Below are 27,929 nucleotides of genomic sequence, written 5' to 3' on the forward strand. Positions count from 1 at the left end.
CGCTTGGGCTGCCTCTGCCCAGAGGAGGGAATGCCTTCTTAATAACCCACACAAATTTACCAACTCTGGTTGCTTTATGGTAATACTAATGGCAGCCACCTTTTACTGAGCACTTGCTGTATGCCAAGCATTGTGCTAAATTCTTGACATGTGTTATTTAATGTAATCATTGTAATGGCCAGATGTAGTATGTGCTGTTACTGTCTTCATTTTGCAGAGGAGGCAGAGGGGTTAATTTGTTCACTCTTTCACCACTTACACTTATTTTACACTTACTTTCAAGTAAGTGTAAGAGCTGGAAGTCTGACTTTATTTATTTTGAGACAGGGTCTCACTCTGTCACCTAGGCTGGAGTCAGTGGCATCATCATGGCTCACTGCAGCCTCAACCTCCCAGGCTCAGGCAGTCCTCCTACCTCAGCCTCCTGAGTAGCTGGGACCACAGGCTTATACCACCACACCCCGCTAATTTTTTTAAAATTATTTGTAGAGGCCAGGTGCGGTGGCTCACGCCTGTAATCCCAGCACTTTGGGAGGCCGAGGTGGGTGGATCATGAGGTCAGGAGATCGAGACTATCCTGGCTAACACGGTGAAACCCCATCTCTATTAAAATACAAAAAATTAGCTGGGCATGGTGGCAGGCGCCTGTAGTCCCAGCTACTCAGGAGGCTGAGGCAGGAGAATGGCATGAACCTGGGAGGCGGAGCTTGCAGTGAGCCGAAATCGTGCCACTGCACTTCAGCCTGGGCAACAGAGCGAGACTCCGTCTCAAAAAAAAAAAAAAAAAAAACAATTATTTGTAGAGATGGGGTCTCCCTATGTTTCCCAGGCTGGTCTAGAACTCCTGGGCTCAAGTGATCCTCCCACCTCAGCCTTCCAAAGTGCTGGGATTACAGGTGTGAGCCACCACACCCAGCTGAGGAACTCTGTGTTTAGAGTCCATCCTCATAATCTCCACAAACACTGCCTCTTCGTTATAACTGTGAAGAAAGCTTTTGAGTTTATAAAAGCAGTAAACTAACATACACAAACTACTGATGCTCCCGTGCACAGAATTATAACCCCTTTCGAGAGGGAAGGATTTTTCAAAACCATCTAATTCTAACACTTGAATTTTACAAACAGAGAAGCTCATGAATAGCTGAGTGGGAGGGAGAACCCAGATCCTCCCACTCCTAGGTCACTACCTTCCACTTTAAATCTTCGTATTTTTTGTTCTAATGAGCACATGATGTTCGACAAGTCACTTAACCTCTTGGAATCTCAAATGTATCCATTTATGAAATGGGACATTGGACCAAATGATTTCTGAGGGTCCTGGGCTCTGAAGTTGAGTTTAGGTATAAGGAAATGGAAGTTAAGTGATTATGTCTCCCAAATGGGGAGAGATTTATTTTTCAGAAAAGGACACAAAAGAAGAGACATTATTAGTTCCTTATAATTTAAAATTTTCTGTTTTCTGTTTCTATCTATGGCGCAAAATGCTGCTCTTGAGATTTGGTTTAGTCATTTTCCCAGGCTCAAATAGCAGAAGCAGCAGTAGAAAATATATAAATCATGGTTCTCTCACAGCATTTATATGCCTACTTCTTTCATTATCAACATTTGTTCAGTAGATTAATACTTAAGGAAAAACTGTTAACATTTCACTGGCGAGGATCAGCGTATTTTGCTTTTTCTGTTTCTAGGAAGCTGCAGGCAAGAATTTTAAATACTTTCTTAGGCACCAAATTGCATGCCTTCATCTCAAACAGCTCTGACATTTTTTTCCTATAAGAAAATTTCCATTATTCTTGTATAATCAAATTATTCATTTTGGACATAGAAACAAAAATATTTCCCACCCCCACTCCCCAAATCGTTTATGTCACTTCATTGATGTACGTGTAGATGGTGTGAATGGTACTAGAAATCCTGACTGTTCAGAGGAACTGGTTGGCACCCTTTGGCAGATACAGTCAAGGTCATGGGTTCCCTAATCATGAGGTCCAGTCTGGCCAGTGTATCCTGTTTAACCTCAGGCTTCTGGCCGGTCACCTGCCAGTAGGTACATTAAACACCAAGTTAGAGAAGGTTGGTTTGACTTAACTCCATCCCAACTCTTAGAAAAAGTGAGCCAAAGTCTAGGCCCAGTGGATGTTGGATTATCAAAGGGCAGCACTCAAGTTGACCTCCCCATGGGACGAAGTCATAACTTAGACAATGAAAATGGGCCTTGCGGTGAGGACCACTCTGGTTCATGTCCAGTTTCTGCCACTGACTAGCTGTGCATTAGTGGTAGTTGTACACGAACCAGATTGTACCTACCTGTAAAGAGCCCAGACTTCGGCTCATTGGGCAAGTCTCTTGCCTGCTCTGAACGTCTGAATATCAAAAGCTCATTGTGGGAAGATTCAATTAAATGAGATTCATTTACAAACAGTGTAGCACAAGGTGTGCACACAAGTCGTGTGCAATAAATAGTTAACTACACTTGTGCATATTTGCTCTTACCTGACTATATAAATGTCTTGGCTAACCATGATTTAATTGACTTTTATATTTCCCACCTCAGCTTAATCTAGCAGGATGCCCTGTACACAGTAGGTTCTCACTATGTATGTGGCAAGTATGAGTGTCAGTCTATATAATCAAGAGTGCAAGAAGTGCAGCTGCTTCCTAGAAACCTAATTTCTCACTCTGTGTTGCCATTTTGTCTTGCTGGTGGGGAAAAAAAGGTAGCCTTAGTGAATCTTGGGTTTCATCATGGGTCCTTGCTTTCTCGGAATATACTGTAATTCAGGCAAGTGCCTAAATTGCCTAGTATATGGTCATTCAGGATAGTGCGTGCATGTGTCTGTGGGGTGTCCCTTCTCATGTTTCATCAGTTGTTGGCATATTGTTCCTGTTCTTCCAAGCCATCGTGGTTTGGTGACTCTTGGCTGCCTTGTGCCCGACTTGTGGTGTGAGAATCTGGGCTGAGGATGCATTTGATACTAGATGCATCCACAGGCATTCTTCTTAGCAGTATGTCTGAGAAACTGGGTGCAGCTCCCCTCTCTCAGTACCCTTTTCTTCTCTTCTCCTCCTACCTTCATCTCCAGGGACTCCCTATATACTCTGGAAGAGGGTGAAAACCCAGTTCTTCCTTGTTCTTCTGGACAATGTAATTACAGTCGTCCCTCAGTATAAACAGGGAATTCGTTCCAGGGCCTCCGCGTGCACCCGAATCCATGCATACTGAAGTCCCATAGCCAGTCCTGTGGAGCCCATATATATGAGAAGTCAGCTCTTCATATATGCAGGTTTCACATCTCTCAAATACTGTATTTACCATCCTGTTTTGACTGAAAAAAAATTCACGTATAAACCAACCCATGCAGTTCAAACCCATGTTGTTCAACAGTCAACTGGAATCAATTTCCCTGGGAAGCTGTGTTCCCCAAATTCAGGTGTTTGGAAAAAATAAAAGCCAGGAAGCCACCTTGCCATAAACCTCTCCTAGTCAAGGAAGCCCAGAGCCTGCTATCCACTTGAATGTTGGGAAGGAAAGGGAAAAATAGAGGAAGAAAAATTATCACTGCATATCCTAAAATATTGTGCTTGCTGTCTGTATTTGTTGAATGAATAACTGAATATCTTTGTGTGTATATGTATAGCATATTGTCACACTTCATTTAAGCAAAATATCTTTAGTGAAAACTCTTTAACAGTTGGTTTTCTTTCTCCACATGCAAGAGAATGAAGTTGCGCCCCAACCCCACCCCATATATTTAAAAAAATTCATAATTGATGATAGACCTAAAAGTCAGGGCTAAAACTATAACAACTCTTAGAAGAAAATATAGGAGTAAATTTTCATGACTTTAGATTAGGAAGTGGTTTCTTGGATATGTTCCCAAAAGGACAGGTGACAAAAGAAAAAAATACATAAATTGGATTTCATTAAAATTTTTAGAGTTTGTGCTTCAATAGACATCATCAAGAAAATGAAAGGCCCACCTACAGAATGGGAGAAAATGTCTTCAGATAATGTGTCTGATGGGGGACTTGTATCCAGAATATATAAAGAACTCATAACTCAAAAAAGACAACCCAATTTTAAAAATGGATAAAGGCTTTAAATAGGCATTTCTCTAAAAAGATATGTAAATGGCCAATAAGCACATGGAAAGATACTTTGCATCATTAGTCAATAGGACAATGCAATTCAAACCATCTGAGATACCACTTCATATCTACTATGGTGGCTGTTATCAAAAATGTAGATGATAACAGGTGTTGGTGATGATATGGAGGAATTGGAACCCTCAGATGATGCTGGTGGGGATGGAAAATGATACAGCTGGTTTGGAAAATCATTTGGCAACTCCTCAAAAAGTTAAACATAGAGTTACCTTATGACCTAGCCATTTCACGCCTAGGCATTTACCCAAGAGAAATGAAAACATGTCCACATGAAAACCCACATGTAAATGTTCATAACATCATCATTCCTAATAACCAAAAGGAGAAAGCAACACAAAGGTCAGTGAATGAATGGATGGATAAATAAAATGTCATATATCCCTATGGTGGAATACTATTCACTCATAAAAACGAGTACTGGTATGTGATGCTCCAGCGTGGATGAACCTTGAAAATACTGTGCTCAATGAAAGAAGTCAAACACAAAAGACCACGTATTGTACAAATCCACTTATATGAAATGCCCAGAACAGGTAAATCCATAGTGATAGAAAGTTGGTTAGTAGTTGCTGGGAGCTGGGGGGAAGGATTGGAGAGTGACCACTAATGGGTCCAGAGTTTTTTGGGGGGTGATGAAAATGTTCTAAAATTAGGTAATAGTGATAGTTCCACAACTCTGCGGATATCGTAAGAAAACAGAATTATCAAAAAAATTCTTATGAAAGTGAGATCACCTCTGTGGCCTTTGGAGGTGTCTTTATTAAAAGGTGGATAGGAACCTGGCAAATAACATGAACTCCCAGTTATGGCTTTCTGAGTGAGTTCAGATTCTTAAGGTGTGATTTCTTGTACTCTTACCTGAGGCTGGCCACAGAAATAAGTCATGCCTTGTCATATGATCATGTGCACAAGGATTGCCCCGTTTGGTGGGCCTTAGCATTTACGTGCTTTGGGGCTTTGATGTTTAGGTAAACCTGGGAAGAGAGATTAAGAAAGTTTTATTTAATCAATAGCTTTATATTGCAGCACAGCCACTAGAAAAGCTATCATATTTTAAATCCAAAAATGCACTAAACTGTTTTGCATATATGATTACTAATTTACTCCTACAAAATCTCCTACGCAATTTTACAGATGAGGAGCCTTGAGTTTTAAAGCAATTGACCATAGTCTGTGGTCACACAGCACAAAGTAGAAGAGCAAGGTAAAATTCCAGTCTGTCTGGACTGAAAGCCTGAATTCTTAACAAATATGTACAGAGAGCTTTGTCGACTAATATATAATTGAAAGAAAACCTATCGGGATGATAGAAGTATTAAACTGAGATTGTATCTGCTAGTACAGAATTGCGAAAAACCATTATGCTAACAGCATAGGTGGCAGTATTTTAACCACCTGAAAATAAACACTTTCAATATCGAAAAGAAACAAACAAGGAGTCTACACTAACATGTTATCACTATTTAAAATGCCATTATTGATATTTCTATAATGGTTTTCTAAGCAAGTTACAGCAACGGCTCCAAGTGAGAAAAAAAGGCCTTCTTAAAAAATGTGGCCCTTTTCTTTTGCATTATATTTACTAGCTGTTTAAACTCCCTCTAGTGGTTAAGTCATGTTGTGATCCTAAATTTTGCACTGACAGACTCAATGCAGCCACCAGGACTTAGAGTGCTACTGGGAGTGCCGAAGATTACAAGATCAAACCTATTCCTTAAGCATTCTCTTCATGTGCATGGAATAATGGTATAAATATTGTAAATCAAAGCTGCTACTGCTATAATCCTTGCCTTCATCGCCTTTCTCTCTTATTTGATCGAAAATCAAATAGTGCATCGAGTATTGATACTTCCTACTCTAGAGAATTACAGTGAATATACTTTATATGGTGGCGATTTGGGGGGTACATCCATATAAAATGTTCTGAATTATGGAACAGGGGCCTGTAAGACACATCTTTAAGGATGTACCTACTGTTTCTTGAATTGCTAGTTTACCTATTATGCAATGACTTCCTTGTAATAAAATATGAAAGTTTGGCTCTTTTAAATGCCCACCCTCTATATACATACACCTCCCACCTCCCACACACATATACATTCTTCCTATGCCACCAGCACCAAGCTTTGCATTGGGTTTTTATTTAGATGAGGTAGAGACTCTTTCATTTGCAGAATTGTAACAGTTGTTGAGGAGAGCATCTGTAAAAATAAATCTTAGAGATAAGGCAGACAGATTTTTACGATAAATCACATAAAAAGTATGACTCGGGTTCGATTCTCCTTAGACTCCCATGTGAACTTGCAGAGGTCTGATTTCCATATGTCAGACATTTTGGATAAACAGCTGCATTTCTCAGAGAACCCCCTGCTACCACCCTTCCTTCATTCTCTTACTTCATCTGGTCTGGACAGCTCCCTGCACAGCTGTGGCCCTGGCACTGCCTTCCAAAGCATGCTACTCTCTTCTCTCCCTGCGAGACTTCCTATTTCCTGGAATGAACCCACATCTTTCTCTTTCTTGTTTTATTCTTTTGTTTCATTTTCAAGTGGTATACATATATCAATAGCTTCCTGAGAAAGCTGCTTTGGATGTAAATATATATATATTTTTTGAGATGGAGTCTCGCTCTGTCACCCAGGCTGGAGTGCAGTGGTGTAGTCTCGGCTCACTGCAACCTCTGCCTCTCGGGTTCAAGCGATTCTTCTGCCTCAGCCACCTGAGTAGCTGGGACTACAGGCACGTGCCACCATGCCCAGCTAATTTTTGTACTTTTAGTAGAGACGGGGTTTCACCATGTTGATCAGGCTGGTCTCAAACTCCTGACCTTGTGATCCACCCACCTTAGCCTCCCAAAGTGCTGGGATTACAGGCATGAGCCACCGTGCCCAGCCGGAGGTGAATATTTTAAGTTTTTTTACATATCTGAAAATGCTCTTACTTTACCTTCTTCATACTTGATAGTTTGGCTGGGAATAAAATTCTACTGGGTTGGCAATTATGACCAATGATATTGAACATTTTTTTCATGTGCTTCTTTGCCATCTACCTATCTTCTTTGCTGATGAACCTGCCATATTTTTTCAATAAATCATTTATTTTTCTTTTTATTGACTTTTAGGAGTTCTTCATGCATCCTGGAAAAAAGTTCTTTTTTGGATATAAGATTTGGAAATCCTATTTTCCCCTGGTTTGTGGCTTGTCTTTTTATTTTTTTAATAGTGTCTTTTGAAGAGCAGAGATTTTAATTTTGATGAAGTTCAGTTTATCAGTTTGAATTATTATATGAATTATGCTTTTAGGTCATATCTAAGAAATTCTTGCCTAAACCATAGTCATGAAAATTTTCTCCTATGTTTTCTTCTAGAAGTTTTATGATTTTAGGTTTTTTACAGTCAGTTTTATGTTCCATGTTAATATTATAAATGGTGTGAGGTGGATTGAATTTCAATGGATTGAAATTCATTTTTTTAATATATGGATATTCAACTGTTCCAGCACCCCTTGTTGAGAAACTTATTGCACCTTTGTCAAAAACAAATTGTCCATATATTTGTGGGTCTTTTCCTGGACTCTTTATTCTGTTGAATTTGTGTGTTTGTCTATCTTGATGTCACACTGTATTCATTATTGTGGCTTTATAATAAGCCTTAAAATCAGGGAGCATTATTCCTCCAAATTGTTCTTCTTTTTCTAGTTGTTTTGGCTGTTGTCAGTCATTAGCATTTACATATGTGTTTTAGAATCAAGTTATCTAATTCTATGATAAAGCCCACTGGGATATTAATTGGGGTTGTGTCTAGATCAGTTTGGGGAGAATTGATATCTTAACAATACTGCATCTTCCTATACACAAAAAAGGTGTATCTCTTCATTTCTTTAGCTCTTCTTTTATTTCTCTCAGCAGTCTTTTGTACTTCCCAGTGTATAGTCTTGTATATCTGGTGTCAGAATTATCTATCAACATTTTGTATTTTTGATACTTATATGAATGGTATTTTTAAAATTTTTAATTGTTCATTGCCACCACAAAAAGAATCTAATTGATTTTTGTATATTGACCTCATATTTTGAAATTTTGCTAAACTCACTTATTTCAGTTTTTTGGGGGTAAATTCTATCAGGTTTTCCACATGGATGTGCGTCTTGTCTGGAATAGACAATGTTACCTTTTTTTAAGTCTGGATGCTTTTTTATTTCTTTTTCTTGCATTGTTGCACTGGCTAGAACCTTTAATACAGTGTTAAATAGAAGTGACAAGAGCTAACCTTATTGGTCTCTTCTCTTATATTAAAAGGAAAGCATTCGGTTTTTCACCGTTAAACCTGATGTTAGCTGTGGATTTTTATAGGTGCCTATAGATGAGGAAGTTCCCTTCCATTCCTACTTTGCTGAGAGGTTTTTGTTTGTTTGCTTGTTTTAAAATCAGCAGTGAATGTTGGATTTTGACAAATGCTTTCCATGCATCTATTGAGATAACCACACTGATTTACATTTTTAGTTTGTTAAATAGTGAATTATACTGATTGACTTTCCCATATTAAGCCAACCTTGCATTCCTCAGATAAATATGACTTGGTCATGAACTACTATCCTTTTTGTATATTCTTGTATTATACTTGCTAAAATTTTGTTTTGAATTTTTACATCTGTATTCATGAGGGTTATTGATCTCCAGCTGTTTTTCTTTTTTTCTTGTACTGGCTTTGGTTCAGGATGAAGGTGATCTAATAGAATGACTTGGAATGTATTCTCTCCTTTTCAATTTTTTTTTTAAAGTTTATGTAGAATTTTTTTCTTTAATGTTTGGTAGAATTTACTAGTAAAAGTATTTGAGCATGGAGTTTTCTTTGGGGGAAGGTTTTTAACTATGTATTTCATTTCTTTTATAGATATATGGCTGTTCAAGTTATATATTTTACCAAGTACATTTTGGTGGTTTATGTCTTTAAAGGAATTTGTCCATCTCATCTGTGTTACCAATTCATTGGCATAAGTTGTTAATAACATTCCATTGTTATCTTCTACATAGCTATAATATAAAATCAGTATTGATATCTTCTGTGTCATTTCTGTTATTGGTACATTTTTCCCTGAATAGTCCTGCCAGAAGTTTGTCATTTTTTTCAGTCTCAAATAACCAGATTTTTACTTTCATTGATGTTCTCTACTGTTTTTCTGTTTTCTATTTCATTGGTTTCTGCTCCGATATTTATTATCTCCTTTGATCTATTTAATTTGCATTCTATTTGCTTTTATTTTCTAGTTTCTTAACACAGAAGCTGAGTCCATCTATTTGAGATCTTTATTTGGGCATTTGTGTTATAAATTTTCCCCTAAGAACTGTTTTGGTATAATTCCATGAATTTGATAGGTGTTTTTTTATATTCATTCATTTCAGAATACTTCCTAATGTTCCTTTTGATTTCTTTTTTGATCCATGAGTTATAGAGAAGTGTGTTATTTAGTTTATAAGTATTTGGGGGATTCTCAGAGATCTTGCTATTATTAATTTCTAATTAAATTCCACTGTATCAGAGAACATACTTGTATGACTTGAATTCTGTTAAGTTTATCAAGACTTTATGACCCAGAATATGGTCTATCTTGGTAAACATTCTGTGTACCGTTGAAAAGAATGTATTTTGCATGGTTGTTGGGTGAAATGTTTTATAAATGTCAGTTGGGTCAAGATGGTTGATAGTGTTGTTGAAATCTCTTATATTCTTACTAAATTTCTGTCTACTTGTTCTAGCAATTATTGAGAGATGAGTGTTGAAATCTCTGGCTATAATTCTGGATTTGTATTTCTCCTTGCACTTCTAACAGTTTTTGTTTCATGTATCTTGGGGCTCTGTTATCATGAGTAAAAAATATTTAGAATTATTATATCCTCTTGATGAACTGACTCATTTATATTACTAATCAACCCTCTCCATTCCAAATAATATTCTTTGCTCTGGAATTTACTTAGTGTAATATTAATATAGCCTCTCCAGCTTTCTTTTGATTAGAATTAGCACAATGTACCTTCTTTTTTTACTTTAAAAATTATTTCATTGTAGGATATGCTCATAACATCAAGTTAAGGATCAATGTAACTTCTAATTTTGCTTACAATCTATGCCTGGGATTCCAGGATGTGTGTGTGTGTTTGTGCATGTGCATGTACATGGATATGTTTTTTTGTTTTTATTTTATTTTATTTGAGATGGAGTCTCACTCTGTCACCCAGGCTGGAGTGCAGTGGCACAATCACGTTCACTGCAACTTCCGCCTCCCAGTTTCAAGCCATTCTCCTGGCTCAGCCTCCCAAGTAGCTGGGACTATAGGTGAATGCCACCACACCCAGCTAATTTTTTGTATTTTTAGTAGAGATGGGGTTTCACCATGTTAGCCAGGATGGTCTTGATCTCCTGACCTCGTGATCCGCCCACCTCAGCCTCCCATAGTGCTGGGATTACAGGCGTGAGCCACTGTGGCCGGCCGGGTTGTGTGGTTTTTAATGAATTCTCACAATTCTTTTGTTCCTTTAACAGGTTTTCTCCTATATTCCTGGACAATAGTAGGTGCTCAGTAAATATTTGGTGGTTTTGTTTTGTTGTTTTTTGAGACAGGGTCTTGCTCTATCGTCCAGGCTGGAGTGCAGTGGCGCGATCTCAGCTCATTGTAACCTCTGCCTCCTGGGTTCAGGTGATCCTCCCACCTTAGCCTCCCAAGTAGCTGGGACTACAGGTGCGTACCACCATGCCCAGCTAATTGTTGTATTTTTTGTGGAGACGGTGTTTTGCCATGTTGCCCAGGCTGGTCGCAAACTCCTGGACTCAAACGATCCACCTGCCTTGGCCTCCCAAAGTGCTGGGATTGCAGGCAGGAGCCACCACGACTGGCCAATATCTGTTAAATGGAATGTTTGTGTCTACTACATGCAGAAAGAAAAATGCACACTCTGTCCTTTACTTTTAATCTATTGTTGCCTTTATATTTAAAGTGCATTTCTTGTAGGCAGCATTATTGTTGGTTCTTGCTTTTATATTCAACCAAATAATGGCTGAAATTCAATTGGGAATATTTAAACTGTGCGTTTAATGTGAATATTGATATGGTAAGATTTAAATCTGTCATCTTGCTCTTTGTTTTCTATTTGTCTTAACTACTCTGCTTCCTTTTTCCTATTTTTATGCTTTCTTTTAGATTAAATATTACTTATGATTTCTTTTTATCTCTTTTGTTGGATTATTAGCTATAATTCTTTGCTTTGTTATTTTAGTGCTTTATTTAGGATTCACAGTGTACATTTTTAACTTAGCACAGTCTACCTTCAAGTGATATTATACCTCTTCACATACACTATAACAATTTACAGTGGCATATTCTCATTTCTCCCTCCCAACTTATGTGCTATTATTGTCATAGATTTTTCTTTTATTCATGTTATAAAGCCCATAGTACATTGTTATTATTTTTATTTAAACAGTCATTATTTTTTAAAGAGAGTTTAAAAATACCAAAATTATCTTATATTTTACCCATGTGGTTATCATTTCCAGTGCCCTTTCTTTCTTTCTGTACATCTACATTCCCTTCTGGCATCATGTTCCTTCTTCTTGAAGGAATTCCCATGACATTTCATTTTTTTTCAGACGGGGTCTCACTCTGTCACCCAGGCTAGAGTGTAGTGGTGCCATCATGGCTCACCGCAGCCTCAACCTCCCAGGCTTAGGTGATCCTTCCACCTCAGCCTCTTGAGTAGCTGGGACTACAGCCATGCGCCACCACACCTGGTTAATTTTTTAATTTTTTGGTAGAGACAGGGTTTCACCATGTTGCCCAGACTGGTTTGGGGCACATAGCCTCAGGCGATCCTCTGGCCTTGGCCTCCCAAAGTACCAGGATTACAGGCATGAGCAACTACTCCCAGCCTGTGACATTTCTTATAGTGTTGATTTACTGGTAGTGGATACTTTCAGCTCTTGCATATCTGAAAACATCTCTATTTCTCTCTTTTTTTTTTTGTTTCATTGATTTTCTCTATTATTTTTCTGTTTTGATTTTATTAATTTCTGCTTTTTATTTTTCTCTTCCTGATGCTTGCTTTGGGTTTACTTTGCTCTTCTTTTCCTAGTTTCTTAATGTAGGAATTTAGGCTGTTGATTTGAAACCTTTCCTCTTTTCTAATGTAAGCATTTAGTGCTGTAAGTTTCCCTCTCAGTAGTGCTTTAGCTGCATCTGACATGCTTTAATATGTTGTATTTTCATTTTCATTCAGGTCTATGTATCTTTGAATTTTCTTTGAGACTTCCTTTTTAACCCATATATATATTGTTCAATTTTCAGGCATTTGGAAATTTTCTGGTTCTTTTTCTGTTATTGATTTATTTTCCATTTGTTAAATTTTGTTTTATGGTTCAGAATGTAGTCTACCTTGTCTTGGTGAATATTCCATGAACTCTTGAAAAAAAAATTGTGCTTCACTAAAGTGCTATGTATGACAAATAGATCCTGCTGTCTGATTTTGTTGTTCATTTCTTGTATGTCCTTGCTGGTGTTCTGTCTAGCAGTTCTATCCATTTCTGAGAGTGGGCTGTTGAAGTTCCCAGCTATAATTTTCTATTGCCTATCTCCTTTCAGGTCTGTCAAGTTTTGCTTCTTGTATTTTGAGGCTCTCTTGTTTGGTGCACATATATGTAGGATCATTATGTCTTCCTGGAGGGTTGATTCTTTTATAATTATGTAATGTCCTTCTCTGTCTCTGTTAACTTTACTCTAAAATCTGCTCTATTTGATATTAATATAGCTACTCTTAACTTTGTTGGGTTATTGTTACATGATATCTCTTTTTTCATTTTTTTCCCTTTCATCCTACCCACATTGTTGTATTTGAAGTGAGTTTTTTATAAATAGCATTTTATTGCATCACTTTTTTTGCTGTTGTGTATTTGCTTGTTATTTAATCCACTCTACCTGGTGGGGGTAAAAGTCTAAGCTTCTCACTTGGCCTTGCTGGCTTAGGTAGGGGAAGGATCACAGTTTTTTCTGTTGCATTTGGCTGGCATAGTTAGTTTTCTGTCTTGCAAGGCTGCTCCTTTGGCTAGAGAAACTAGACTTTTCTTGTCTGTGCTCGTTAGCATTTTCAGGTTGCCAGCTTCTCCATCTCTGAGTCTAAGAGATATGAGACAAAAAGAAAACCCAGGGAAGTTATTGCTGTGTTGTTCCTTAACTACTGAGGTCCCTAACTGATATTCCACCTTTTGGCCTCTTTCAGAGTCTTCTTATGTTTATTTTATATAATGTTCAGGGTTTTTCACTATACTTTGTGGGAGGAATTGAGAAAGCATGTCTTATTCCATCTTTCTGGCAGAGAATCTTCTCCATCATTTTTGAATAGATATTTCACTGAGTATAGAATTCTAGGTTGACAGGTTTTCTTCTTTCAGTACTTTAAAGAGATTGTTCTGTTATCATCTTAGTTGTATGATTTCCTATGAAAAAAATCTCTGTTGTTGTTGTTTTTTGTTTGTTTTTGTTTTTTGGTAGAGATGAGAGTTCTCGCTATGCTACCCAGGCCGGTCTTGAACTCCTGGCCTCAAGCAATCCCCCTGCCTTAGCCTCCCCAAGTGCTGGGTTTACAGATGTGAGCCACCACACCCAGCCTAATTCTTATTTTGTTTCTCTGTATAAAATGTGTCTTTTTTCCTGCACTATAGCAGTTTGATTATGCCCTGCCTTGGTGTGATTTTCTTCATGTTTTTTGTGACCGGAGTTCATTGAGATTCTTGAATCCAAGGGTTTATTCCTCTTAAGCAGTCACTCTCCAAAAGCAGGTGGCTCAACCAAACTTACAGTAAAAATTAGGCTGCTATTAATTTGTAGTTGAACTCTGATATTTTCCACGTTCTAAATTGTTTATTTAATAGGTGGTCATATGTTTTGTACACCAGATATTCAAGCACCTTCTGCCACAGTGCTCTGTTTTGAACATTTAGGGCATAACTTGAATATTTTCATAAGTCAAAGATTTATCTCATTTTCCAGATGACAGAGATGACTTCGGAGAAGTGAAACTTCTCCTAAAGTTTCCTGAAGTTGCAACTGTTAGGAGCACAGGCAGACTTAGGGTTTGGACTCCATACCTCTTGCTGGGTGATGATGGGAATGTTATTTAACCATTTTGAGCCTCCAGTGTGTAAAGTGGGAGATGATAATCATACTTGTTAATACCTCATCAGGTTGATATGTGAATTAGATGAGAATAGTTAAGGATTCACAAAATGGTAGCTATTGTTGCTGTTGATATTTTTCTTTAATAGACTTTCTTTTTTAGAGCAGTTTCAGGTTCACAGCAAAATTGAGTGGAGGGTACAAGGAGTTTTCCATTTATCCTATCCTTACTTATGCATAGTCTTCTCCGTTATCAACATCCCACACCAGATGGGTGCATTTTTTATAATCAAGGAGCCTACATTGACACATCATTATCAACCAAAGTCCATAGTTTACATTAGGGCTCACTCTTGGATTTGTATATTCTATGGGTTTTGATGAGTGTCCAATGACATGTATCCACCATTATGGTATCATTCAGAATAGTTTTATTTTCATAAAAATCTTTGCTCTGCCTATTCATTCCTTCCTCTCCTACACCTGAACCCCTGACAACCCCTGATCCTTTAACTGTCTCCATAGTTTTGCCTTTTCTGCAATGTTATATTAGTTGGAATCATACAGTATGTGGCTTTTCAGATTGGCTTCTTTCACTTAGTAATATGCATTAAAGTTTCCCCGATGTCTTTTCGTGGCATAATAGCTCATTGCTTTTTAGCAGTGAATGATATTATTCCATTGTCTGGATGTACCATAGTTTACTGATCTACTGACTGCTAAAGGACATCTTGTCTCCTTTCAAGTTATGGCATTTATGAATGTAGCTGCCATAACCATCTCTGTGTGGGTTTTTGTGTGGACGTAAATTTTCAGCTCAATTGGGTAAATACCAAGGAGTATAATTGCTGGATCATATGGTAAGAGTATGTTTAGTTTTGTAATAAACTGCCAAACTGTCTTTCAAAGTGGCTGTACCATTTTGCATTCTTACTAGCATTGAGCGAGAGTTCCTGTTGCTCCACATCCTCACCAGCATTTGGTGTTGCCAACGTTTTGGGATTTAGACATTCTAATAGGTGTATAGTGGTATCTCATTGTTTTAATTTGCAGTCTTCAGTGACATATGACATTAAGCATCTTTTCATGGTGCTTATTTGCTATCTGTATATCATCAGCGAGATGTTTGCTCAGGTCTTTTGTCCAATTTTAAAATCACGGTGTTCATTTTCTTATTGTTGAATTAAAAAATTTCTTTGTAGATTTTGGAGCTATTGGTATTTTTATTTGAATTATTATTATCTTAAGTGCTTGGACAAGAGTTTCATTAAGACCTCAGCATTTTAACCAGTAAAACATGAAAATGTTTTCTTCTCATTTTTTGGAGGGAGGTGGATAAATGATCTTCACTTGAAAAAAAAAAATGAAAAGATGTTCTAGGTTACTTTGATCCAGAAAGAACTTCAGGCTGCCTCTTAAGTAGAGCTGTGACTTCATGGGCCCTCCATGCTGTAATACCCTCCCCACAAAATTAGTTTGTGCCATGTGGTTTTCAACAATTGCCTTATTAAGGAGTGGGAAGTACCTGCTTAGCACAGTATTTCCTTTCTTTGTTAGGAATCTGTGGATTCACAAGGTGCTCTGCTGTTATCAGGGTGGTGACATTACACCTATTAGCAAGTCTCCTCAACTTGCAGGGAACTGCTCTGGCCTGGATCATTCTGTAGAAAAACTAGTTACTAATGCTATTGAAGAAAAATATGTCCCATGATAGATGGAGGTATTATATTATCTGATTTCCATTCTCCCACCCTTCACTATGCGTCAATAGATTTATATCATAGGATTCATTTTCATTTTATGTCTTTTTATTTACGCACCAGTTCTTTTGCAAGTAATTTTAATTCTTCGTTTTATGAGAGTGAGGCTCTGTGCCTGTGTACTCCTATATAAAATAAAGGAAATTATTGTTTTTAATGCAGATTTGAAAAAAATATAATGGATTTCAGCTACACCAATTTCTCCCCATTTAGATGAGATGAACACCTAGTTAGATGAGGAACGTCATTCCTCATATAATTTGAATACATCCGGTTTCCATGACAACTTGTACTTACCAGCTTGCCTGGTAAAAGAAGTGCTTGAATTCTTCTTTTGATAAAAGATTTGACCAAACACTGGGGCCCCAGTTTCTTAATTCCAATAATTTCATTCCAGCCTGAGGCCAGTTTTCTTTTTAACATGGGATGATGTTGAGGATAAGAAACCAAAAAACCATTTTAGAGGTGAATTCACCTTCAAAATAAAAGGAGAGGACTCATAGGCCAAATACTAATGAGCACGAGAAATGAAGATACTTGTGCAGGTCATAGTCATTTTCTGATATCTTCCAGTTAAATTGAATCAACAGAGATGATGCAACAACTTATTAAGATGCTATTTGATTTGACAAAGAATGATTCAGTTATTCATTTCCATCTGGATGTTATAATCAGTTGGCTTGTTTTTTTCACTGCTAATTTATATCTTGCCTTTATGGATGGCTTGTGCCCTCTTACTGCTGAATTTCAATTCTAATAAGGAGTACGGTTTTATTAATGATTTTCCCTCAGAATGAAAAATAGGAAATTATTTGCATCATTAACTGTGCTTTTGCAAACTATGAAAAACATGATACTGCATTTAATTGACAAATTTATGTTTCATGTGTTATAAAATATTTTAGTCCAATAAGGCAAGCAGACATGACCCTTAGGCATTTTAGGAATGATAGGGACTTATCCCAAATTTAGGATAATTCACAGTGTATTTCTGAGTGACCTGGTAGGTTTTGAAAGGACAAAAGTGACTCAGCTATCTCCAAGATCATTGTCAACCACAGTATATATTTGTGACATCAAATACTTGTATAAAGTCATCTGAGGGATACCATGTTCATTATAGCCTCCATGAGAGCTCCTCTTTTGTAATGATGACCTAGTATGATCAATATGTGCATATTTTTAGCCTCTGGGAATAAGATACTATCTTACCACAAACACTAAGAAAATTTAAAGCAAAACCGTAAGGTGCAACCTGCCATTATGTAGATAATATGTAACTAATAAGAATGAACAGGAAAGAGTGAAAAATTAACAGGATCTTTCTGTATTGTGAGTATGCAATTCCTGCTGATGGTAAAACAAAAGAGATTCAGTAACTGAAGGGGTCTCATTGGCCTAAACACTGCAGGTGTCCTTCTGTTTCCAAATGGAGCATTTTGCACAGTAGTTACAGTTCTAAAAATGTCATGCAATTATGATTTTTTTTAGAAAACAAATAATGCGGCTTCATTTAAAGAATTGCTTTATTTTCTTTTACTAATTGTTCATCAATTGATAATGGCTTCTCAAACTTTAGTGTACTTAGCTCTTAAGAAGTAAATGACTTATAAAATATTTCAATCTACACTTTAATGAATGTTTTTAAATCACAGAAGGATTCATTATTCAGATATTTATTGACTTCCCAGTACATGAGCAGTACTTTATAATAGTCTCTGAGGACCTCAAAGGTGAGCTCCCCACCCCTCAGGAAGCTTAGGTTAAATATGGTACAGGGAAAGATGGTACAGGTGGTCTTTTTGCAGCCTGACTCATAACTTCCTAATATTTTGCCAAATCAGCTTATATTTTCTGTATCAGGATTTCTTACGTCATAAATATGATTATTTCAGCTTAAAATAAAGCTTTGGAAAGCACAATACACTTCCTCAGAGAACTGGCTTACAAAATGTTCCCCTAAATGATCTATGAACCATAAATGAAATCCCCAAAACAAAATCTTATCCTTAAAGCAGCTTCTTAGATGTAAACAAATGACTTGCTTGCTGTTGATTTATCCCACTAGGCGAGCAACTATCAGCTCACAGTGGGGATTAGAGGCCTCCAAGATGGTTGCTGAAATCCTATGGAACAGGCAGTGCTCCAGGACCTGCTCCTTGTGTATCTACCATTTGGGTTTTCCCAGGACCAAAGGGTTTTCTGGGACTCAGAACTTTCAGTGCTCAAATTGGAACAGTCCTAGGCAAATTGGGACAGTTGTTCACTCTACCTGTCTCTAGATCCCCAACGAGCATACAAAGGAGGACACTCGTATTCAAAAAGCAGAGAAGGTGTAGGGTTATCCCCTCCAGGAACTGTGATAAGGAAACAAGAATCAACACTTGTGTGACTTTTTTTGGACTTATGTAGAGCCTCACCAAATGTTCCTGATTTGATCCTTCAGGCAGCACTGCAAAGCAGGTGTTATTGGCACACTCATTTTTTAATTGAGAAAAAAGACTCAAAGAGGTTCACCAATTTGTCCCAAAGCACATGGCTGTTAGACATGGGCTCAAGCACATGTTTTTGGACTTTCCTCCGATCACATTGCCTCCCTACTGCCCATTGTTCCCTTTCTTTTAAGAATTGCTGAAGACCAATTTGAGGCCTGCCGGCTCTCCCCTTCAGTCCAGTTTCTGATGTAAGCCATCTCTGTATCTCTGATTGATTGACTGGCCAGGAATATTCAGAACTACTCTTTGATAAGAAGCCAGTGATTGGCAGAGTGTTTATTACAGGGTTGCACATGATAGCCACAATCACTGGTAATAATCTGTGTGCCTAACAGAAGGAGTTGGTTATATGAATCATTACTCCTCCAATCAGTGGAATTCTGTGTGGCCACAACAAAGGTCTTTAATCAGAGCTCTTAGACTGGCCACAAAACCTATATATCTGACATCATTGGGACTTTTTTTTTTTTAATCAGGGAAGAGATTTTTTTTTTTAAATCAGGAAAGTAGTTTGGGCACTGCCCAGCTGTGTCTCTAGAACTCTGTGAATCTCCTGTCGCTATCTGGGGTGTGTTTGGTGACTGATTCCCTCTGAGGGAACTTGGCCTGGCCCTTGAGGGATGGTTAGACAATTTAGATGCTCAGAGGAGAGAAGAAAGGTCTCAGGCAAAAGTGTGGAGATATGAGTACATATGGTGTGTTTACCAAGTGGGGAGTAAGCCCATCATTGATTCAGTAAAGCTGGGTCTCCCATGTGCCAGACACTGTGCTAGAAGACAGTGGTGGAGGGGGTGGACCCAGGCCTGTCTTCGGGAGCTCATGTTGTGGCAGAGCTGAAAATGCACCAAGAAATAGGGACAAATCTGTTTGGAATATATATATTTCCATGTATAGCTGTTTCTCCAAATATATAGATTTAACATATATATTCCAAGTATATGTAAATATAGGTGTATAATTATATCTCTCTAAATATATTTGGAAATATACTTGCAAATGCATTTGAAAAAGGGGGTCAAGGTGTGGACAATTTCAAAGGCTAGATTCCAGATTTCAGACCTCAGCCTGTGAAAAACAGGCAGTGCTTTAGGGCTTTTGAACAAAGAAGTAATAGGACAAAAGTGCTTTTTAGGAAGACCAACATGCCATCATAAGAAAGATACACTGGCAGAGGAGAAAGACAAGAAATTAGGAGACAAAGTCACAGACTCTTCCTTTCAACCAGTATCTGCTGTATACCCAGTTTGTTTCCTTAATAAATGTTGCTGGTGTGCCAGCCATGGACAGGCCCTGCACTAGGCACTGGGTGGACAAAGGTGGACAAGAGAGGCCTGGCCCTCCCCACTTGGACTGGATATTCTGGTTTGGAAGATCGGCAGTTGATGTGTGCAGCTGACACGTGCCCTGAAAAAAATAATGAGGAAGGGGAGAGGACCTGCTTTAGAATGGAGGCCTAAGGCAGGAGAAGGAGTCAGCCATTCAAGTGGAGGGACTAGCAGTTCAGGAGAAAGAACAGCATATGCAGGTGCCCTGTGGCCACAGAGAAGCTTTGAGGCAGGGGGAGAGATCAGCCATGACTTTGGAAAGGCAGGAAGGATCCAGAAGATGCTGAGTACTGTTGGCCACCAGAAAGAGTCTGGGTTTTTTTTCTGAGAGCAGGCAGAAGCAAACCAGTGTTTGAGGACTGTTGTTCAGGCTGCTGTCTGGCAGGAGATGAGAGGGTCGGGTGTTAGAAGCAGGGAGACCCATTAGGAGGCTGTTGCAGTCCTCCAGGCCATCCTTGGCTGACTCAGGAGTGAGGACTGGGAGTGGCTGGCACCAGTGGGAATAAAGAAGGAAGAGCAGGCCGGGCACAGTGGCTCATGTCTGTAATTCCAGCACTTTGGGAGGCTGATGTGGGAGGATCACTTGAGGCCAGGAGTTGAAGACCAGCCTGAACAACATGGTGAAACCGTGTCTCTACAAAAAATTTAAAAATTAGCAGGGCATGGTGGCATGTGCTTGTAGCTACTGGGGAAGCTGAGATGGGAGGATTGCTTGAGCCTGGGAGGTCGAGGCTGCAGTGAGCCAAGATTATGCCACTCCACTCCAGCCTGGGCAACAGAGCAAGACTCTGTCTCAAAAAAAAAAAACAACAATAATAATAGAGAAAAAGAAAAAAAGAAGGAAGACCAACACACGGATTGCAGGCAGATCAGGACGGGAACTCAATGTCTGATAGGTGGATCGATGTGGAGAGTGGGACAACCAAACCTCAAGGCCACATTTTCCAGGCTCAGTGACCACATGGACCTCAGTGTCCTCACTGCAGATGCTTAACACATGCCATTTCCTTTGCCCCTTTCTCTTCCATTAGCAGCTCTGAACAAGAGAGGCCTGGCCTGGCCCCTAAAAGATCTTCAGAGGTCTTTTGGAATCTAGATAAATAACACTAGTTGAGCTTTTTCTATGTGCAACTTGCAAGGTGCTTTATAGACAATGTTTTCTTATAAATGGCTCAGAGCAGTCCCTTGAGGGCGCTCTTGTTATCTCTGTACCCTAGATGAGGAATCTGGAGCTCAGCAAGGTTAATAACTTCCCAGAGTCACAGGGTTTACCTATGGCAAGATCTTGGTTAGAGCAGGGATCAGTCTCACTCTGAAGCAATCACTCTTGAACCACACCGCAGCCTCCCCTGACCCGTGAGTATCCCAGAATAGTTTCAAGTCTCCTCTACCTCTCCAAGCCATTGCTCTAGGACTGGCCAGCTGCAACACACCTTTACTGGAAGCTTCAGTCAGGGCCTGTGCCCCAGGCCAGTCCCTGTGCCCTGTACCTACCGGCACTGAAGACTGCCATCTAGTGGCCATTGCTTTCCTTTTGCTGTTAAAAGAAAGGAAAACGGAGTTCCCACATAAAAGACAGGCCTGCATATTTATAGTATCACACCCTGTAAACAGGAAACTTCTCAGTCTTAGAGAAGGAGCCCAGCAACATAAACAGCATATTGCCAATGAGTTCCCCCACCCATTCAACAAACACTTAAATACACACACACACACACACACACACACATTCTATTGGAATGTAGGCTCCCTGAGACAGGAATTTCTTTTGTCTGTATTGCTAATGAACCTGGAGAGCTTAGAACAGTGGCATTTGCATAGCAGACATGCAACAAATATTTATTGAGTGTGGAATGAATGAATGCCTGACATTTACTGTATCTTTACTATATACGAGGCACTTGACATGTACATTTTCTCATTTAATCCTAACGATAACTCAAGAGATAGAGACCGTTAGCATGTCCAGTCCTCATATGTGGAGACTGAGGCACAGAGAGGATAAGAAGCTTGCCAGGTTTAGGGAGAACTAGCTTTGACCCAGGTTTTCTGACATTAGAGACCGTGTGTTCCCTCCTTTCGAGGGAGCCACTGGCCAATTCCCTCCCATGTTCTGCCTTTATTGAGTGGAAGGCTCCCTTCCCAAAGTGTTGAGACAGAGGCCATCAATGGAGGGAATGTCACTAGCTAACTCTGTGGCTGTGTGACTTCGTGTCCCTGAACCTCAGGTTCCTCATTGGGTAAAGGAGGAGACTGAGTTAGGACCCCTGCCTTCCCTTCCAGCGTCATCATTCTGCTGTTCCTGTGACTCCCAGGGAGCGGATGTGAGTAGAAGAGAGAGGACCACTTGTTGCTAGGCAACCAGCACCCACCTCACCCATGTTGCCATGGTGATGATGAAAGTTGGGCTGATGGGATTACCAGCTCCTGCTAATTGCATATGAGCGCTCAGGTTTCTGTCTCTTTCTTGCCTGCATGCTCACTCTTTCTCCTTCTTCTAGGAACTGTAGAGCGATTTCCCCCTCTCCTCCATCTGCAGCCTCCCTGAGGCAGCCCTAGTGCAATGGAAAGCAACTGGGAATGGAGGCTGGCTGTGTGTCTGAATAGCTGTGTGACCTTGGGCAGGTTACCCAGCTTCTCTGGGCCTTTCTTTTCTCATTTGGAAAATGAAGGTGTTGTAACAGTGATCCCTGTCTAAGGTTCTTCCCGGCTCTCAAATCCTTTGATGCCTAAGGAGCATGTCAGGGGAGCAGACCACACTGTTACTAGGCAACCAGCAGGCACCCTGCCCAAGTTGCCTTGGTGACTGGATGCTGGAGGGGAGGGGAGTAGCTGCTGCAGCTAATTGCTTAATTATTTATGAGTGCCTCAAGTCCTTGTTGTTTTCGTTGCTAGGGGCTGTGGGTCACCTTCTCTTCCTCTCTTCTGCCACCCCAAGTCGTCTGTGTTGCGTGTCATGCAGTGGGAGAGCACGTTGGTCCGGACCTCAAGCTACCCACGTTCTAGTCCCGCCTCTGTCATTTCCTAGAGCTGTGGCCTCGGGTAAGTCACCTCACCTCTCTGGGCCTCAGTTTCCTCATTTGTAAAGTGATGGGTTTGCTTAGATGATCGCTGAATCCCCTTTCTACCTTGAAATTCTAGTTCCTGCCATCCAGTTCCCAGATGAGGGAAATTTCCCCAATTTATTATCTTCTAAGAATGATTCTGAAGAGCAATAAAAATAATTAAGTCTCTTACATATTTCAAACAGGAAGGGAATGAAAGTTGTGCCCATTGTTCCCTCCTTAGCCATTTTGTATAATCTCTTTTATTAATCTTAAGGTCATTTAAATTTTATCTATTCATATATACCACCTACTTCCAAAATAAATTTGAGGGGTTCAGTGTAAGGTGCATATATGCTATTAGGTCTTTAAAATAGAAATAGGAATAAATATAAAAATAGTGATGCTTCTTCATTGGCTAATATTGGTGCTGTGATTGAGCACCAAATGTAATTATGAGCAGCCTGGAAGCCAAAGCAAAAAGAGAGAAAGGTATGTAATTGCTATTCAGTAAAGAAAAACTGCCAGACTGTTCCTAGTTCCAAATTCTGGAGGGAATTTTTTTCATGTGGTACACATTCCTTTTACAGAAACTGCAGATAAAAATTCTTGACTAGCCCTTTTTTGCTGAGGATATTGTTAAAGGACATAAGGAAGGAGCTAAACTTGACAGTTTGACTAGTTTTAATCATTAGAAAGCAAAACTTCCTCTCTACCCATGCCTTGGAATTTTATACAGATATGTGTCACTTCGTAAATATAAATTTTCAGAATCAACCATTATTTATAAATCAGCTATATATAAATTCATGTAACCACTTTGCAAAGCAATTTGGCAATATGTATCAAATTTTTAAATGCAGCCAACAATTCTTCTCCAAACTTATTCTGAGATTAGCTTGTGCAGATGAAGAAAGACATAAATATAAAAATACTTATGGTAGCATTATTTATATAAGAAAATGTCTAGAAACCACATAAATGTTGGAGGCTAGTGAATTAAATTATATTACTTCTTCACAATGAATTACTTTGCAGCCCTTAAGATAAAGTAGATCTATATGTTTTGATATGGAAAAATCTTCAAGGATATAATGTTAAGTGAAATAAGGTGCAGCATTGGTATTAAATGCTTCCATTTTGGTTATAAAAAAGATATAGATTTATAATTTATGAATCTAGATATATGCTTGCATGTGCATACTTGCATTTTTCTGGAAGGAAACTGTTGCCAGTGGTTTCCTCTGGGAATGAAGATTGATAGTCTTGGGAGGGAGGGAGACCTACTATTCACAGCTTGTTTTTACTTTGTGGACTTGTTAGTGTTCTGTGTAGAGAGGCAGGAGAGTCTGGCAGTTGAAAGTCTAGACTCTGGAGTCTGAATACCTATGTTCGAATCCCAGCTGTCCCACTTACTAGCTCTGTGACCTTGGGGTTATCTTAATCTTATCTCTGTTCCTCATCTGTAAAATGGGTTAATAGTATATTCCTCATTGGCTTATTGTAAGGATTAAATGAGTTATTAAGGGTAAAGTGCTCAGAGCAGTTTAAACAATGCCATATATGACGCTTCTTGGAAAAATGAAAGGAGATATTAAGCAACAAGATAAATGCATCTAACCAAAAGCACCCTCCCCCGTTTTAGTGTTGGAGAGATTTTATAAAATCTGTCATTGCTTCCAGCATTGTATGTTGTATAGAAGTTTAAAGCAGGGGTCACAAAGCAGCGGTCTTGTTTTTATTATTGTCACTTTATGTGACCTTGATTACCTTTTAGGGAGGGCATCTACTCTGGGATTCATGACAGTCTGTTATGATGCTGTTGATGCCCCTGAACTCATCTTGTTTTGTAGCTCTTCCATCCCAGCGAATGCTCAAGGCATGAACAGAACACATGCTAGGCCAGGTAGAAGGTCAATGAGGAGATGGAATCCCACACCCTTCACTGTTCAAGGCCAGAGAGGAACTATCTAGAAATTCAGGTGTAAAGAGGATATCCATGCTGGTTGTGACATGTGTGTTCACATGCCTCATGCCTTTGCTTTTCTTTTGAAAAAGAAAGTGACAGAGACCTGGGGAGAGGCTGTGTTAGGAGGGCCCCTCCTACTTTGGGCTCAGGAATCTCACCGCCTAAGGGACTTCCTGGGTGCTCAGAGGTACAGGAAGCAGAGCGCTCTGTGTTCACAGCTGCCCGCTTTCCTCCTCCCCACTCGCCGGTGCTTCAGGGCAAATCTGGATACTTTGGCTGATTTTGGGAAATGTTCTCTGAAGTTAGCCACATGTTAAGCCAGGCTTGAGGCCCTCACTGTGGTCACATGGTAGCTCCAGAGGTTGGGATGGGGGCTCTGACCCCTTCAAATCAGCGGAGTTAGGAAGTATGCTCTCACGAAGAGGAATGCAAAGCCCACCTGCTCCAACCTCATGCCCCAGTCGGTGGTTCTCTTATTCGTTCTTCTGTCTCGCCCTTTGTTCTGTACTCGCGGGCACTGGAGTCTCTTTATCCATTTGGCCATCGGTTCCCCTCTCCATTTATCTGTCACACCCAACTGTGCTTCCATCTGCCCTCCATCCCTCCTTCCCTCCTCCAGCCATCTGCCAGCCTTCCCTCCGTCCTTCTGACTGCTGGTATGTCTGTCCATCTCGCCTTCCCTCGCACCACGTGGGTCTGGGGCTCCATCCCCTGTCCCATCCATCCCTCCATCTGCCCCTAGCCTGCCGCTCTATCCCGCTGCCCTTTTGCATGGCTGCAGAGCCAGCCCGCAGACCGTTCCCCGGTCCCTCTCACCCCCGTGGGCCCTCTAGCCCGTCCCCGGCCGCCACTCCAGGCCGGGCCGTCAGTCCCCCACGCTGGGCTGAGCGGGATCGGCCCCCCATTCCTCCGTGGGTCTGTCTTTGTTCGGCGGCCCCGGCCCGGCCGTGCCTCCCACGGCCCCTCCGCGCGGCTCCCAGGCCCTGAAGGCGGCGGGCGGCGGGCGGCGGGCGGCGGGCGGCGGGCGGCGGGCGGCGGGCGGCGGGCGGCGGGCGGCGGGCGGCGGGCGGCGGGCGGCGAGCCTGGGGCGGGGCGGGGCGCGCGGGGCGGGGCGGGGCGGGGCGGGGCGGGGGCCGGGGGTGACTCAGCCACGCTCGCCCCGCGGTCCGCGCGTCCGCCGGCCTTGCAGGCGGGGCGGAGAATATGGCGCTGCCCCCGGCCGCCGCGCCCCCCGCCGGGGCCCGGGAGCCGCCGGGGTCCCGCACCGCAGCCGCCGCCGCCACCCCCGAGCCGCCGCTCGGCCTGCAGCAGCTGTCGGCGCTGCAGCCTGAGCCGGGCGGGGTCCCGCTGCACTCGCCCTGGACCTTCTGGCTCGACAGGTGAGGGGGCGCGGGGCCCGCCGCGCACGGCCCCGACCCGGGTCCTGCCGCCACCGCCGCTTTGTCTTGGCGCGGCCCCTCGCCCTGGCCCCGCTCCGCTGTGGCACAGACCCCGGCCCCGCCGCGCGTCCGCCTGCGCGCCCCGGGACTCGCCCCACCGGGTCGGAAGCCAGCTTCGGGCCGCGCCGGGCGGCTGTTTGGCGTCCTCGCCTCCGGGCCGGGGGAGGACAGCGCAGCCCGAAAAGTTTCGGCAACACTTTCTACCCCTTGTTCCCTTCCGAGCTGAACGCGGCGTGCTGGCAGGGCCGTGGGAGAGGGTATGCGAGCTGGGGGTGGCCGCGTCCCTGCTGCAGGGAGAGGGCTGTCCTGCTTACCCCGCGGGGCGCCTGGGAGCTCAGGACACGACCTCAGCTGTGACAGCGCTCGGAAAAGTTGCCCATCCCTTGGGAGGTGTGCGGTGGTGCAATGATTACTGCACGGCGGGCGCTCCCACCCCGTGTCCGGCCGCTGCTGCAGTGGACTCCTCTTCCAATTCTTCCTCATCCACTGGGCAGGTATTTCCTGAACACCTACAGTGGAGCCACACACCTGCTATGCGCTGGAGATTCAATAATGAGCAGCAGCTGACCTTGTCAGGAAGGGGGTGAATTATGGCTTTCTCGGGGGACAACCCAGGTGCCATCTTTTCAAAAAGGCCCCCTGACTACCGTATCTAAAATAGAAACCTTGCTCCATCGTTTTGTATTCTCCTGCCCTGCCTTCTTTTTTTTCCTAATGCTTAATGCAGCTGGATTCTATTATATATGAATTTGTTTATTTTCAGTCTGTCTCCCCAGCTCCTCAACACCTCCCCTCAGTTAAGGATAAAAGAGCAGTGGCTTTTTGTTTTTGGACATTTTGGACCTAGAACTGTGCCTGGTCCCTAGTAAGAACACCAGAAATTGTTATGAATGAATAGACGGATGAATGCAAAGCCCCTTCTTAGTGTCTGCCCTGCAGTGGGTGCCCAATGATGACACCTCTAGGTTGTCCCAAGAGCATTTGGAAATTTTGATGAAACCGTGTCTACTCTGGCTAAGTGTTAGGAAGAAATGTGTGACAGTGTTCTGAGAAGTTTGCTTGGTACATACAAATCTGGTTTTAAAAGGCTTTGCATAAAATGACTGCAAGATTTTTTTTTTTAAAAAGTGATATTCATTTTTTTTTTTTTTTTGGTTAAGACAAGCTCATTTCTTTTATCCTTTTGGGTTCTTATAGCACCCGTCTATAAGAATTGTCACTTGCTGCCATTTTCTTTGCCGGAGACCCAAAAAAGTTGGGGGTGGGGGAGATGGAGTGAGTTTCGTTCTTTCAAAACATTTTCACTTTCATTATGGGATGCTAAGAGAGCATTATACTGTCATAACAAGCTGCTTTTGGCAGACCTTAGCAGAATGAAATCGTGTCTGTTTTCATAGGTGTGCTGCAACTGTGCTATTGTTACCTGGTATCTGTTTTCAAGGTGTTAAACCTGGACCTGTGGTCTAAACTGTGGATACTGCTGACTGGTGGAAACAGTATCAAGAGAGTTTCTTTTTAAACAGGTCTAAAATTAGTTTACATTTAGGAACAACACTTTTAAGGACTGGT

General features: G+C 41.2%; 1 protein-coding gene across 4 annotated transcripts in view; it reads left to right on the top strand.

The window, feature by feature from the left end:
• EIF4E3 (eukaryotic translation initiation factor 4E family member 3) overlaps positions 1 to 27,929 on the top strand; it is a 72,759-nt gene that overhangs the window by 3,110 nt on the left and 41,720 nt on the right. For 3 of the 4 annotated variants that reach the window (XM_063721975.1, XM_063721976.1, XM_002813526.5), the window contains exon 2: positions 22,804 to 22,950. Coding sequence is in view for 1 of the 4 variants with exons in the window: in XM_024245248.3 (XP_024101016.1) it covers positions 26,125 to 26,300 (176 nt within the window). In the remaining 3 variants the exon portion in view is untranslated. Of the gene's footprint in view, positions 1 to 22,803; positions 22,951 to 26,089; positions 26,301 to 27,929 lie in introns of those variants that run through there. The other variant, XM_024245248.3, reaches the window with a different exon arrangement.

The sequence above is a fragment of the Pongo abelii genome, chromosome 2 (genome assembly GCF_028885655.2).
Source record: "Pongo abelii isolate AG06213 chromosome 2, NHGRI_mPonAbe1-v2.0_pri, whole genome shotgun sequence".
Classification (NCBI taxonomy): Eukaryota; Metazoa; Chordata; class Mammalia; order Primates; family Hominidae; genus Pongo; species Pongo abelii.